General features: G+C 36.8%; 1 protein-coding gene across 1 annotated transcript in view; it reads right to left on the bottom strand.

The window, feature by feature from the left end:
• The window catches only part of UVSSA (UV-stimulated scaffold protein A), a gene marked incomplete at its 5' end in the record, with an annotated part of 53,903 nt that overhangs the window by 24,918 nt on the left and 14,887 nt on the right, over positions 1–14,098 (bottom strand). Inside the window, one exon of the mRNA XM_009572899.1 lies at positions 6,667–6,781. Within this exon, the coding sequence (XP_009571194.1) occupies positions 6,667–6,781 (115 nt within the window). The remainder of the gene's footprint in view (positions 1–6,666; positions 6,782–14,098) is intronic.

The following is a 14,098-nucleotide window of genomic DNA, read 5'->3' as shown; positions in this document are numbered from 1 at the left end:
GGAAAGAAAAAGCTTAACTATCATTTTTAATTTCCATTTAGCCAGCATACGTGCATCTATTTAGTGATTCAACAGTCAGTAGAACCTGAGCAACTTCATTCCCAAATAACAATGTCATCAAAACCATTTGTTTTCATTACAACTAACATAGGGCACAATCATTTGACTAATCACGGTGATGCACATTTTTATGTCCTGTAGCTGATGAAAGCAATTGGCCAGACTGCTCTTCAGACATACGTCTCGCCCCAAATAAACCCACCTTGCATTTTGTATGCAATATAGCTTCCAGTTAGCAACAGAAGCTGCTGTACCGATCCCACACTTGTGTTCTCTTATTCGCATTGAGTCACCCTTGAGTCCAGTCTACTTCATGATCATTGCCATGATAATCAAGCTCTCTCCTGTGGAAGCCTAGACTTGATCAACACCCTACCATTTTAAAAGCTATTACAAAATTACTTTTAGTAAGTTTTTCAAATACGCCTACCACCAGGGAACCTTAATCAATCCTAATAACACAAAACTAAACAAAGTATTTTCCTAAAAGACTAATAAGCACTGAAAACAAGTCTTTCACTGAGTATTTCAGAGATGTTTAGATGTTGTAGTTAGGGACATAAACTCAACACTTAGGGTTTGTGCTTTTTCCCCCATGATTTTCAGAAGACTTTCATGTGTGCTATTAAAAAAAACATGGAATAGAGGAAAACCTAACTGTAAAATCAACAGATAATCATTCTGTATCAACAAAGTCTGTTAGATGTTCCTATGGAGGCAAAAAGGACCAGTACGAAAGTCATCATTTCTTCACAGGTTAAAATAAGTGATTTCTATTTTGCCTTATCAACACTTGCATACATGCTCTTTTTGCCATGTTTAGCTTTAAATCTGTTATATAAAACAGCCTTTTTATGGGAGAAACTTCATTTAGATGTAGAATAAAAAAGCACATTACTATTGCATGCAGTAACTAAAAACACTGTTCTCCTACTTCCTACATCAAAAATAAAGGAGATAAATAGAGCTAAGAAAGAGTCAGCATAGTGAAGCTACACAGCAATACATGTGGTTAGATAAAATGCAAGGCTTCAATTCAGTGCCATTGTTCTTGGCATGACACAGATGAAACATTAGTACTTGACCACACAGGAAAAAATATTTAAAAGCATTTAGAAAATCTTTTCTGTAGGGAATAAAAGAATCAGATTCCAATAAATTAGTAATTAATTTTCCTATTTTTTTAATCCGTAATGATGATTCTATTATATTCCATATTTCCGAGGCAGTTTTGCTTTTAATCATCATGTCCCCTGCATGTCTTGATGGATGCCAGTCAAGGGAATAAAACTTTTAAAAACAATATGCATGGAAGTCTGCTGCTTAGGTACAGATTAGAGTATATCTAGTCAATACAAACAAGTGCAATTTTCTGAATAAATGCCCCGAAATGCATGACTTACCGCTTCAAATCTGAAAATTCAATCATGCATTAGTCTATGCAGTATTTTATTGTTATTTCTAAATACAGGCTTTTTAATGTTCAGAGTAAATGCAAAAGCTATAAAAACCCCACACCTTTAATGAATGGTCGCAATAGCAAGTTTATGCATGTTTCTAAAACGCTCAGCGAGAGCTGCTCTAGATAGCTTGTGTAGTCCAAAGCACTCCTAATTCTATGTAGAAAAGAGGTGGCTACTTCTCTACTAAGGAAATAGTCTGGTTTTGTACCCCTTATTTGTTCAATTGGGGTATAAGCCTTCTTTCCCATGTTGCTATGACACTTCATACTGAAAAAAAAAAAAAGCTACTTAACACATAGAAAAGGCATGACCCAGACACCATCAGATTAGGAATGGCAGTGTGGGGACATCTAACCCACAAAGGCACATCACTCTGATGGGAAGAGGGAAGAATTTCTGAAATGGATAGAACTAACCCTTGGGATTTTAGAACTGCAGCTTTGATCCTGATATGAAAGAAATCCCAAGCAGGCTTTAAGATGCAATGTGAACCACTGAAGTAGCTGTCAGGGACCTAAAAGCATTTTGGCTTAAGGCTCAAATACAAGAGAAATAATCTGATTAACCAGATTTGAAATAATGGTTTGTGTTCTTGACTGTACAGTCATTTTTCATATAATTCTGGATAATAATGAAACTTGATAACTGGTACACTGCTTCCATGCTAATATTCCCAAGTCAGACCGCTTCTTCATGTCACCACTTGTAAAATAGCAACAGTACTTCCCTGTACCTCAAAGCAGTATTGCATAAGTAAGTTCGTGAATGCATGCATTGAGACACAGACAAGAATTATGAATTGAGAAAAACCCATTAGTAGACAACAGTTGCTGGAGGTGAGTGCTTTGAACTAGATCCAAGAATCGTTCCATTTTTACACGGAAAAGCACATCTCAAAATGGATCACTTCTCTGTGCTCTTCAGAGCTCAGCTGCAAGCTATGCCAAGACCACCAAGGGCAGGAAGGAATCTCTTATCCCGGTGTCAGCACCAAATTCTGTCTATGGCACAAGAACGATGTCAGAAGCTGCACAGTTCCATTCCTTACCTTATGCACCTTAAGGCTTTAATCCAATGCAACTGACAGCTGACCAGCAAAGGCTGGAATGTGGGAAATCTCAAGTGGAAACAAGATTTTCTCTCTCCCTAAAGCTTTCTTTTAAATGCATAATGCCTCAATTTTTCAGGGGTTAGCAATACCAGCCATACAAGGGCAATGGAAAAAAGCAACTTTGGTGCAGAGTGCTGAGAACCAGAGTAACCCTATGAAAATTATTTTCACAACGCTGTTTCTTTTTCAGCCCAATATTTCTCTTTAGCAACACAATGTATTTAAAATGGCTCTGTGGTACCACAGGACAGCTAGTCTCTTGTCTGTTGCAGACATCAGGTGCAAGTGTAAATAAGGATTATACAAATGGGAGGTCGTTAAAAGTCTGGTAATGCTAATTTGGCATGACACCCCTAATGGGTTATATCTTCACACTTCAGTTATCTAATCACCTAAATTCTTTTAACAAATTTACATTTCATCTTATACATGGAGATTCAAATTGACTTGTTTAATTCTCCCTCCACCCAAACTGTACCCATGCTCAGCTCATCTTATATATTAAATATCATCATCAATTTTGAGATTATCATCATCAACTACATATACACACAGATAATACAACTGCACGTCTATATACTTATGCATAGAAAACTGCCCGTCTCTAAGTATCTTTTCATTTTTCACAAACTTTTCAGATCTCAGGAAAATGACAAATACAGAAATACATCATCAGAAATAGCATCTCAGCTTGAAATTTACCTTGTTGGTAGGACACTTCCATTTTCCTAAGAGAAGTGAAAGGGAATAAAGTGACTTTTAAATCAATAATTTAAATGTCACATTTCAATGCATTTCCACAGTCATGTTTTACAACTTTGTTTTCCTGTTTAGTACAAAAAATTAATCTGAGGAGCTGTTCACTCCTCCTGGTTTGTTCAGGAGAAGTAACAACACAAGGAAAAAAGCTCTGAACTGTTCACACCTTCTACATAACACTGAGATTTTATTTTACATGGAAGGTTTAACGTTCCAGTTAGAACACTCCACTTGCACAGACTCATTTTCTTAGCTCGGAGTCCTCATGAACTAAACGTGAACTAAAGAAATGTAGCGAAAACCCACCTGGATTATATTAAGATAAAGCTAAAGTCACTGCTATGATAACTGCACTTGCATATGGAACAAAGAACCATATTTAATTAGAAAGGTGGCAGCCTAATATAGCCAACTCTGGATGACAACATGCTACTACGAAATTAGTATATTCTTGTGTATTTTAATATGATAATTCACTTTTCTAAATGTGCCAAAGGGATGCTTATTTTGCTTTTGCTTATTAAAAACACATGCAGAACAGAATCTAATAGAGCAAATACAGTTCTCTGTTTTCCTCATGAAGACCTGAAATAATTACACAGAAGTCAGTTGATTTACGCAATAGTTATATATTGGCTCTGAGATAGATTTTGAACCGGTAACTGACCAGTTGGTCCACAAAAGCACATAAGTACACAAAGACAGAAGAAAGCACATGCTTAAAAGACTGCCTGAATTCTTTTCAGGAATTCTGAACTCTTCAGACTCTTTCCTGAACTGCGAGCTTACATAAGAACTTTAAATGGCAGCAAGAAAAGCTAAATGCCTTCAGGAGCATCAAGAATGGTCCGCTTCTTTCAAAATGCTATTTTTCACAAACACATCAGATAAAGAACAGCCAAGTGTGACCATTAGCTCCTACATAACTACACGTATACAAAATGAGAGAGAGGTTTTGTTTTCTGATTGATTGGCTTCTTCACTATAATATATTTTCCTATCAGCAATAGTTTAAATACAAATAGGGAATTTCTTAATCCATTTCATATAGATTTTAAAAATTTCCTTGGGTAGATAGTAGGCTTGTTCTTTTATCCTTTTCCACGAGGAGGAATTCAAATAGCAGCGAAGTACTGTGTTAGTGTGATACAAAGGGTAGTAAGATGCTTTATTTTTTAAAAATGTGTGTCCATGAGGAAGACAGGGGAGGAAAAGCAGAGAGGGAGAGAGGAAAGAGATGACTACATTTCACTTCCAGTGGAAGTTGACAAGCATAAACAGAACTTTCGCATGTTAGGATTCATCAGGCTGTTGTTAAAGGTATGAAAAACAAGTTCCAGTGCCTGGAATTATTAAGAAAATACCAGTTTTGGCACAAGGAATACTGGCAAAAGAGGGAAAAAACCCAAAGAAGGACCATAGCTGTGTTAATAACTAACCTCATTTGCTCATTCATTTACTATCATACCAGTGTTTTTGGACTCTCTCATTAGCCAACGTATACATACGAAGCTTTGCACAACTGTCTGGAAGGCTGCTACCCCTCTCTTCCATTACATTCCTCTTTTGAAAATCCCACTGTTAGCAATAATTAGAACTTATTCACTGTTTATTGCAAGACTGAGGTAGTTGGGATAGCCAACATATACTGGTATAATTTTATCAAAATATAGCATTTTTTTCCATGAACAAAAAAAACCAAAGCTGCCCAGTTCCTGAGTTTGCATCCTACAGCCCTTCACCACTGTTCTGTGTTCTTGTCTAACATGCACATCCACTTCCCGTTTCACTATCTCAATACTCCCAGTTCCACTTCACCTTCCCCAACTCTTGGTTGGACAACTTGTGTTTCAAACAACACGTCGCAGCTACCCGCTCACCAGGGCACTAGTCTAATCTCATTCCTCTATATAGTTGCTAATTTCCACTTTTTTTTAAAGGCATGGAGGAATGGAGACATCTACCTCCTTCAAACAAACTGGAACCAGCCAATTGGACTTCCTGCAAGTCCTTAGGTTGTGAACACAGATAATCAATGCAGGCCTTACTTCCCGGGTGTTGTGGTAGGTTAAGTCTAGATGGGGTAGATGGACTGAGGCACTAGCAGGACTTCACACCTGGAGACGTCCTTGAGCTGACGCCAGCCACGGCAGGTTATCAGTACTGACCATCTTTCACTGTCTGTAGCCAAATTTGATGGCAGAAGACAGTGAAAAGGTCACTTGAGCTACATCATCTTGGGTTTACACAGGTACACCTGCTCATTTCAGCAGAAAGAAACATTTGGCTTATACAGGTAATAGCTGCAGCCTGACTTTTATGATGCAAGCCGCAGATAAGTTACAATAAGCATGAACAGGATTGAAAAACGCACAACACAGCACCAGTCTTACACAGATACTCATGGATAAGTGTAGGAGCAAGAAACTTATTACACTGTCCCAGGTTTTTAACTTCTATGTGGTGGCAGCCACCCTCTCCTTCTCTACAATATACTGAAATCTTCTGAATCTTAAAATACACAATGCTGCACAGAGGCAAAGCTGCAGACACTTAATAAGCTAGATGTACAAAGGCCAAGGAGTAATGCACTGAAATGTAGTTATTTAAGATGAACTTTCCTCAGTAATTCCCCTCTTGATTTCACAAAAACACATTATATCTTTATTAAAAAAAAAAAAATCTTTAGAATAATTAAAAGAAGGCAAGATTATATTTTGTCATCTGGTATGTGCTCAGTGGCTATAATTTTGCACTTGAAGGCTGAGCTCCATTTAACATCTTGTGATAGCAGCACCGAAACAAAAAAAAGCCTTCTTTCTGAGCTGTAAGTTGGCCACCGTATGGGAGGAAGTAGCTGCGCATCTCCAACTGCTATTAATGCAGGTGATAGCACAAAACCTTATCCCATCTCACCAGACTGTTACCAGTATTTCTAATATTCAGGCTCATTTACAGCTTTACTTTGCAATCCCTTCACTCCCAGTATGTTTTTAGCACACTTCTAAGCATACATGGTGCTGCTTCTGGCTCTAAACTACAGTGGAACACGATGGAATGAAATAAGCTTCTCGTCTCAGTTGCTCTTGCTCCTAGAAAGTATTTGTTTATCTAGAGCCAATCGCCGCTCCCATATCTATGTAATGACTTCCTCATAGCAGTCAGAGATTACCCACACCGCTGATCACTTTATTACTTCAGAATGGCTGTTTATTTACTTTACTGCAGCAGTAACATACAGGGATAAAGCTTGTCACAGCTGGGCAAACTCACCATATTCCTTACGCAGGTGGTCTGGAATGTGGGGCTCATAACCTTCCTTCTCAGGGACCTCCACAAATTCATCTTCGTCTTCATCTTCATCATCATTGTCATCTGAGGCTTCCATCTACAGAGATATTTTTGTTTGGTTTGGTTTTTTTGTTGTTGGTTGGGGTTTTTTTTGTTTTGGGTTTTTTTTTTTTTTTTTTTTAAACGTGAAGACTGCTTTTCATTTCCCTTCACATTGAAAATATTTCGCAGACATCTTGATAGCCCTACTGAGACTGCTCTATGTCAAAAGTATTCCCCTAATTATGTATTTAATCTTTATCTAAGATTAGGCCTTTGCTTAACATTCTATCTCTAAAGCCATACTCTATCCAAGGGCTTCTTTAAAGCCCCTTTTATCCTTTAGAACACATGCAGTTGGTGAAGTCTGAGAAAGTGTGAAGCTATAAAATAAGACCAAAAAAAATCTTAAAATAACATCAAGATTTTGACTTAATGAGCAAATCACAGCCTTATCTCTTCTCCTTTGGTTGATTTTACTCATTTAGCTGCACTCATAGTCTGTGGCATGTTAAACAGTACCGCAAATTGTTTAAGAGCTCAAAACCAGAGCAGGCAAACCAGAGGGGAAGCTGAGGGACTGGCAAGCTAATACTGACCAAAGTAAGAATATTCAGTCTTGCACCGTGTTTCTTCAAAACAAGCACTAAAAATATTTTGATACATTCATTTCTTAACTAATTCAGTACATCCTAACCACTCATACCATTAGACTGCACACATTACTATGGTCAACAGCAACAAAATGGGATTTTTAAAATGTGCACGTCGTCTATATTGTAGTCTGAAACTGAGTATCTATGACTAGCTGAAAAATAAAAATGGAGTTCCTACCAACTAACCAGGGTAATTCATTCATGAAAGTGGCTTCCTATATATCATTTCAGCTAGCTACTACTATATATGTGCCAGCGAGTCTCTACGTTTTTTTCTAAGCTTGTTCCATACCCGAAAATGAATTTGTCTTCTATACTACACATAAGCTAAAAAAATCTGTGCCATCCCAGACATGGCCTGTACTATCAGAACTTTAAAACAGCAAATGCCAACTGCCCTTAAAAGGCAGCAATGATGAAGGTTTTATGCTTTATTTCCTTTGCCTACCTTGGGAGTCACCTAATTCTTAACAACAACATAATTAGCTCATTATTGTATGTTTGCCATGCACTTTCACAAGTCTAGGAAATAATACAGAGTATCCACTAAAACCAACCTTACCACAGGCTATCACTTTTTTCAACTTGACTGCAGCAAGCCAAAGCAATAGATAAGGAATGGTATCATTTTTACTATTTTCAGCTGTGTTCTTTACTTCTGTTACTGCACCTGACTTACGTTGATATTCATATCAACTACTCATTGTTACAAGCACCAGAGGATACTGCAGGTTTTGCCTGCAGCAGAATTTTCCCAATTTAATTCACTACTCTAATCGTGTGTCACAGCTGCACAGCTGAGTTCCTTTAAATCATACATATACTCTGAAGCCAAAAAAACTAGAAACCAATCTTGGTTTATTGCATGTAGTTAAAAATTTAAAATAAGTAATAATAATTAAAAAAAAAAAAAAAATCAGCATTTCTTTTTGGTCAGTATTACTTGTAAGCTGGACTGAACTAATTTCTAACAATGATCATTAATTGATATAATACACATATTGATACACTTTAACATATAATGAATGGATGGTGCAAGTTAGAAGTACAATTCTTCCCTTTGTTCAAAAAATGACTTTAGGAAAGCTGCAGTTCCAGTGGAAAAAAAAAAAAAATTACTGTCCTGAAGAATAGAGTAGATTTACTATTGCATTCTTACCAGAGAACACCTAATTAGTCTTCATTTTAAAATAAAGTCCCAGCATAATCATGTTTGAAAATACCCTGCTGCCAAAGACAGGTAACAACCACAACGTACTCTCTTCAGCCCAACTATCACTACCTTGAGAGTTGCCAACCTTCAGGCTATGCTGGAGGATCCTGCACCCTCGTTTATTTTTTGTTTCCCACTGCAATGATTTCTCCTCATCTAAAGGAAAGAAGTAATTCAGACCCTACCTGGCATGGCCAAGACAGATGCATGCTGAACCTGACCTCTGCAGCAGAAACCAAAATAGAGTTCTAATGCAAAGAAAGGGTCAAATATTCTACCACTAATCACAAACTCGCGAAGGCACTAGACATGAAAGAACATCTGTGTTAAACTGCAACTTTTCAAAGACCTTCCCAATGGCCTTTAGATATAAAAACATCATCAGGTTTTGTACTCTGCACACAGAAGAAGGCTAGAGATTGAAGAGAAGTTAGTCTGTTTGTATTTTGGTTTCAAAATTCTGCTGGTGTTATCATCCCCTTTTCATCTGTTAGGGGCAATTTAATTAAGTTCGGAAATAACATTCACTCGTATTTCCTCAGCTAGAAGCAGGGCAACAGCATATTTTCCATACTCGGGTTCCATTTCTCATTTAGCTATTAAAAAAGATTTCACCAAGCTAAACTTGTCATGGATGATCTTACTCTACAACTTTCTGCCATAATGTGAAAGCTGACTAACTTTCACATTATAAAACAGGGAAAGTAAATTCAGTGTATTTCCATAGTTTTTACTCAGAAGTAGTCCGTAAACAAATAAACAGCAACAGGTTTAAGAAATTGAGAAATAATGTCAAACTAGTAAGAGAAAGAAAATTCAGTTCAGACTGATCATTTAACTTAAATCACCAGATTATACCTAAAATAACAGTGGGTATAATACAAGTACTTACGTGCATGGTATATCTGAGAGGACTAGAAAGAATTCAGACGAATATGATCTTTAATTGAAATTTCTCCTAATTTGTTCACTTGCCATTGGAGGCACGTAGCTCTCTGTACATTAATATACTAAAATTCAGTGGGCTTCACTAATCCTCAACTTGAAAACTGCGTTAGAAGCAACTTTGTTGTATTACCTGCATGGTCTAAAACTTTAAAGCACGTGAAAAGCCTGACGGAGAAAAGGCATAATCAGATGCAAATTCACTTTGTTTAGGTACAATCCATGAACTGTGCATTCAAGTACTATAGAAAACATTAATCATAGGAAACTGTAATTTTTGTTATCAGTCTAACACTAATCAAAAGGGAAACCTGTCACTACCGCTGACCTGTGAAACGTCCCAATTATACTCTTCGGAAATGACAGGAGCACTTAACTTCCTCACTGAGTAAATGACGACGATCAATCAAGTTTGAATAACAATGAGCCACGGAGCTGAAAATTATTTTTTGTATAGAATCTACCCAGGAATTTATGAAAGGTGAAAAGCAACCCAAGGTTTTAGGGGCATTATGGCTTTCAGCTAGTGCAGCGCATATCAAACACTAAACAGAATTTATGTGTTTTAATTTTCTAAAAGGTAGATGTGGACTTGGTGCTACAATGCATAACATATAATGCCAGATTTTAAATATGGGGGTCATTTTCATAAAATATTATGCTTATTGTTCACACCCTTGAATTTCCCTGGGGTCTTCTATTAAATTTAGATTTCCTGTAAAAAAAATTAACTGCTTAGCTAACTATAAGGAATTAAGCCCCCTGTTCCCTTCAAACAGACACAAAGTCTTTATTTTGATATAATCTTTAACAACATAACTTATTTATCTTTTTACTTTAAAATATTGAAGTTATCACTGGTGGAAATTTAAGAAGTTGCACAGTAGTAGTGGGTAGTTACATCTCAATTTACTTCATCCCAGTCGTACTTCATCAGAACCATCCCATTTATGCTGTTTTGTTCCATTCCCTTTCTACAGAAAGGAGGAGAGCTCATGGGTAACATTATTAGTCAGAAAAGTGGGGGGGTTTTGTTTTGTTTTTTTTTTGTTTTGTTTTTGTTTTTTGTTTTTAATTCCACTTTCCAAACATGAAGAAAGCTCCAAAGCAAGCTGTACAGATACAGTATGAAAGTTCAGCCATCTATTATCTACTTTTCTACTATAGGTAAACTTTTTCAGTCAATTAAAAAAAAAAAAAACCAACCAGAAAAACAACCAACAATCCACAATTAAATCAGAAGAAATAAATATTTAAGACAACATTTTGAGTGGCAGAATTAGTAAATTTTAATCCTTTAGGAATGAGTGGTTAGGTACTTGCAAACAAGAAAAATGAGACTATGATAAAAACAAGCAATATGCCATTTCTAGTGTGCCATATCTGAAGGGAAGTAAAGTATAAGCTCAAGTGATAAATACTACAATGTAAAGCTTTTCTTGTAGAGTACAGAATTAAATACCTCTAAGATAAGTAGTCACACAGCTGCTTGTTTCTCAATGACCTGTCAAAGAACATGGGGAAAAAAGGTCCTGTTCGCAAATCCATTCTAATTATCAGGTGATATGAGGAAAGTCACTAACACAGTTTGGCAGTCTTATCAGAGATGAAGGGTGAACTACCTCCTGTCGCTAGAGGATGGTCCATCTGAAGGGAGACCAAACAGATTCCCAGACAGAGACTACTTGCACCATCTTTGCTCCTCAAGTTGCATGGAGAATGGAAGTTTTTCCATTCAGTGTTAATCTGCTCTATAATGCTGACATTTATTTATTTATTTGTTTGTTTAAGTGAATCATGCTTTCGCAAAACTACATGTGTGGGGTTTTTTAACGTGGTAGTATTCCTGACTAGTTATCTCACTGTGAGAGGAAATAGGATTTAGCTAGACAACTTCCAGATTCTTGGGCTGAACTTATTTGCATATGAGAATACAGTTTAAAAAAAAAAGGACAGAAAATATACATGCATTATTTTCATTATAATCAGAGTTAGAACAATGCCTCCTCAATTCTCCTAATTTTCATTAAAAACTTAAAATAGTGCTGACTTTTCCAGCTAGACAAGCGCAATCAAACCATTTGCTCCCTAACTCATTAAAAACCAGATATTTCCTTATCAGTCTCCATCTTACTAAAAATACTGAAAACAAATATTGGATGCCAGTAGAAATGCAATCGTATCTTTTACTTTGGAGTCAACACTCCAAGAGCCTCCAGCTGTTAGTGTAGCTCAGTGCAACCACAGCTCCAATTAAATGCCTTGCTCATCCATCCCAACCAGTAATAAATGCAAAAAACCCCCTCCACCCACCACACAACACTTGGAAAGATGTAAAGAAAAGCCTTTGGTCCTTTTCCCAGTTTTATACAAATTGATTGCTACATTCTGTTAAGAGGATTTAAAAACCTGAGCCTCTGCAATCATAATTAAAGCGAGCAATAAAATGACTGAAATATACAATGCAATCAGTTTATAGGACTAGATGTACAGCGTTTACTAATTATTTTAGAAAAAGAAGGAAGAGAAAAGATAGCAGTTGAAGAAGTCATATCTACTTACTAAAACACCACTCGCAAACTACAGCTGGGACCATTAAATAAATTTTGCATGGTCTAATTAACTTGGTTTGCAATCTCAATTACTTTTCACCCAAGAAATCACTTTTGTTCAGTTTTATGCGTGTCTGTTTCCCTTTTTAAAAAAAAAAAAAATGATGTAAGGCATCCTCAGACAAGTGAACTCTAAACTTCATTTGTCTTTCAGCAGGCTTGATGGCTATGCATTTAAAAACCCATTCTATCTTATAAACTAAAAATTAAATGTACTCAGCTGTGATGGTCGTCATTGCATCTGCTATTTATATGCTAATACCCTCACTGGAAGATCTTGCAAATTATTCCACCATGCCATATCTCATGTGCATCTACTCAAAGCCAACTAAATATTTTTCTAGAGGCAGAAGATTTTGGTTAGGGAACCAGAATATTTATCGCCATAGAACCTAGTTAAAGGGGCAACCTTAAGCAAATACATTTTTTATTTCACTGCAACACAAAACATGCTTCAGTCATCTTAAATGAAATTTGGGGATATTCTATGTAAGCAAACACTGACTGGGTAAAAATAATTTCTTCAACGCCCATAATAGAAACCGAACAGTCAAACAGTGTATCTTACATCTACAGACTTTTACGAGTTCCTCCTTTTCCATCCTTTTATATCATCCAATGCAGAATGAAAAGGAAATAAATGCTGGCATTTTGACAGATTTCAGAACCGTGCTTGAGTTTTCCTGTGTGCAACACAAGGAAAACATAAACTACTAAAAGAGCTATATTTATAGGGACCTCCCACACACACTCCCTCCCTTTGCTCTGTGATTTGAGCATAAATTCAAACCCAGATGACTGCAAATTAGATATGTGGTCCAGGCAAACCACATTTTATGTTTACCAGTAAAAGTATCACCGTTCATTCTATTTGTAGTTGGTCAACAGCACATAGGCTACTTGGACAGTCTGACTTGTATTTAGGAATGCACTTTTCACACTATTTCATAATTTCCAGAAGTTAGTAAAAATGCTTAAAGGGTTCCAGCCCAACAGTTAGCTTAAGTGCAATGCTGGAGAACCAGCATACCTTGCTCCAAATTGCTTTAGCAATATAAACTACCCAATGAACCAGTTTTTCTTCAAAGCAATGTACGAGAGCCATAGTCTATGAATATTGTCACAGTCCTGGAGGTGCAAGCTTGAGGTTTTACTCAAGACTTATACCAAAGTCCTCTCCATTCCACCCAGTGATAAACAGAGCTTGGACACGTACGTTGGAAGGTCAATAGTGGTGAGACGCATTACACAAAACCTGTGTTTTCAGTCTGTGTTACTAGCTACTGCATCTCTAGACCCTAGCAGGCTCAAGGTCCCAGATCAGTTTAGGAGGGATTTTGATAAAAAGCAGCAAAAGTTTACTCAAAAAGACCAGCACGTCTTAAAGTGCAAGACAGTTCAAAAAACCTTGGATTTGGATCTTAATGAATCATTGTTCAGAAGGAACTAGTATGTCCAATATACCCAATGGACTAACATGTGCATTTAGAGTTTCATAGAGGACAGCAAGTAGAGGTAGTCTGGAAAACTAGTGCATTTAACAAAACTACTACATCAGGAAGATATTGCAAGGCAAGTTTAGTACTTCTTTAGCAGTAACCACTCAAGATGTATCCTCAGATGTATTTTCATACCTCACTACTTGGGCTCCTACCATCCACCAAAATCAACAGTACTTGGTTGCATGAATATTCTTAAGCCTTAAGAAAGCACATTAGAAAAGCAAAGTTCTTTTGCATAATCCCACATTCAGAGGAGGTGTAACAGCTTTACTTAAACTACTGAAGATCTCCAAGTCTAACAACACCTTTCCTTCCCATGCATCCCAGAGAGCTAAAACAGAAGTCTGCTTTCATTTTTAACGCTAATAAAGTTCCCCAACATAAAAAAAAAAAAAACAAACAAAAAACCCTACAAAATTTATGCTCACCACCTACATTTGATACCTA

Source organism: Fulmarus glacialis, unplaced genomic scaffold (genome assembly GCF_000690835.1).
Source record: "Fulmarus glacialis isolate BGI_N327 unplaced genomic scaffold, ASM69083v1 scaffold10542, whole genome shotgun sequence".
In the NCBI taxonomy this organism is placed as follows: domain Eukaryota; kingdom Metazoa; phylum Chordata; class Aves; order Procellariiformes; family Procellariidae; genus Fulmarus; species Fulmarus glacialis.
The sequence above is the reverse complement of the archived record's forward strand: the minus strand, read 5'-3'. Positions and strand labels throughout refer to the sequence as shown.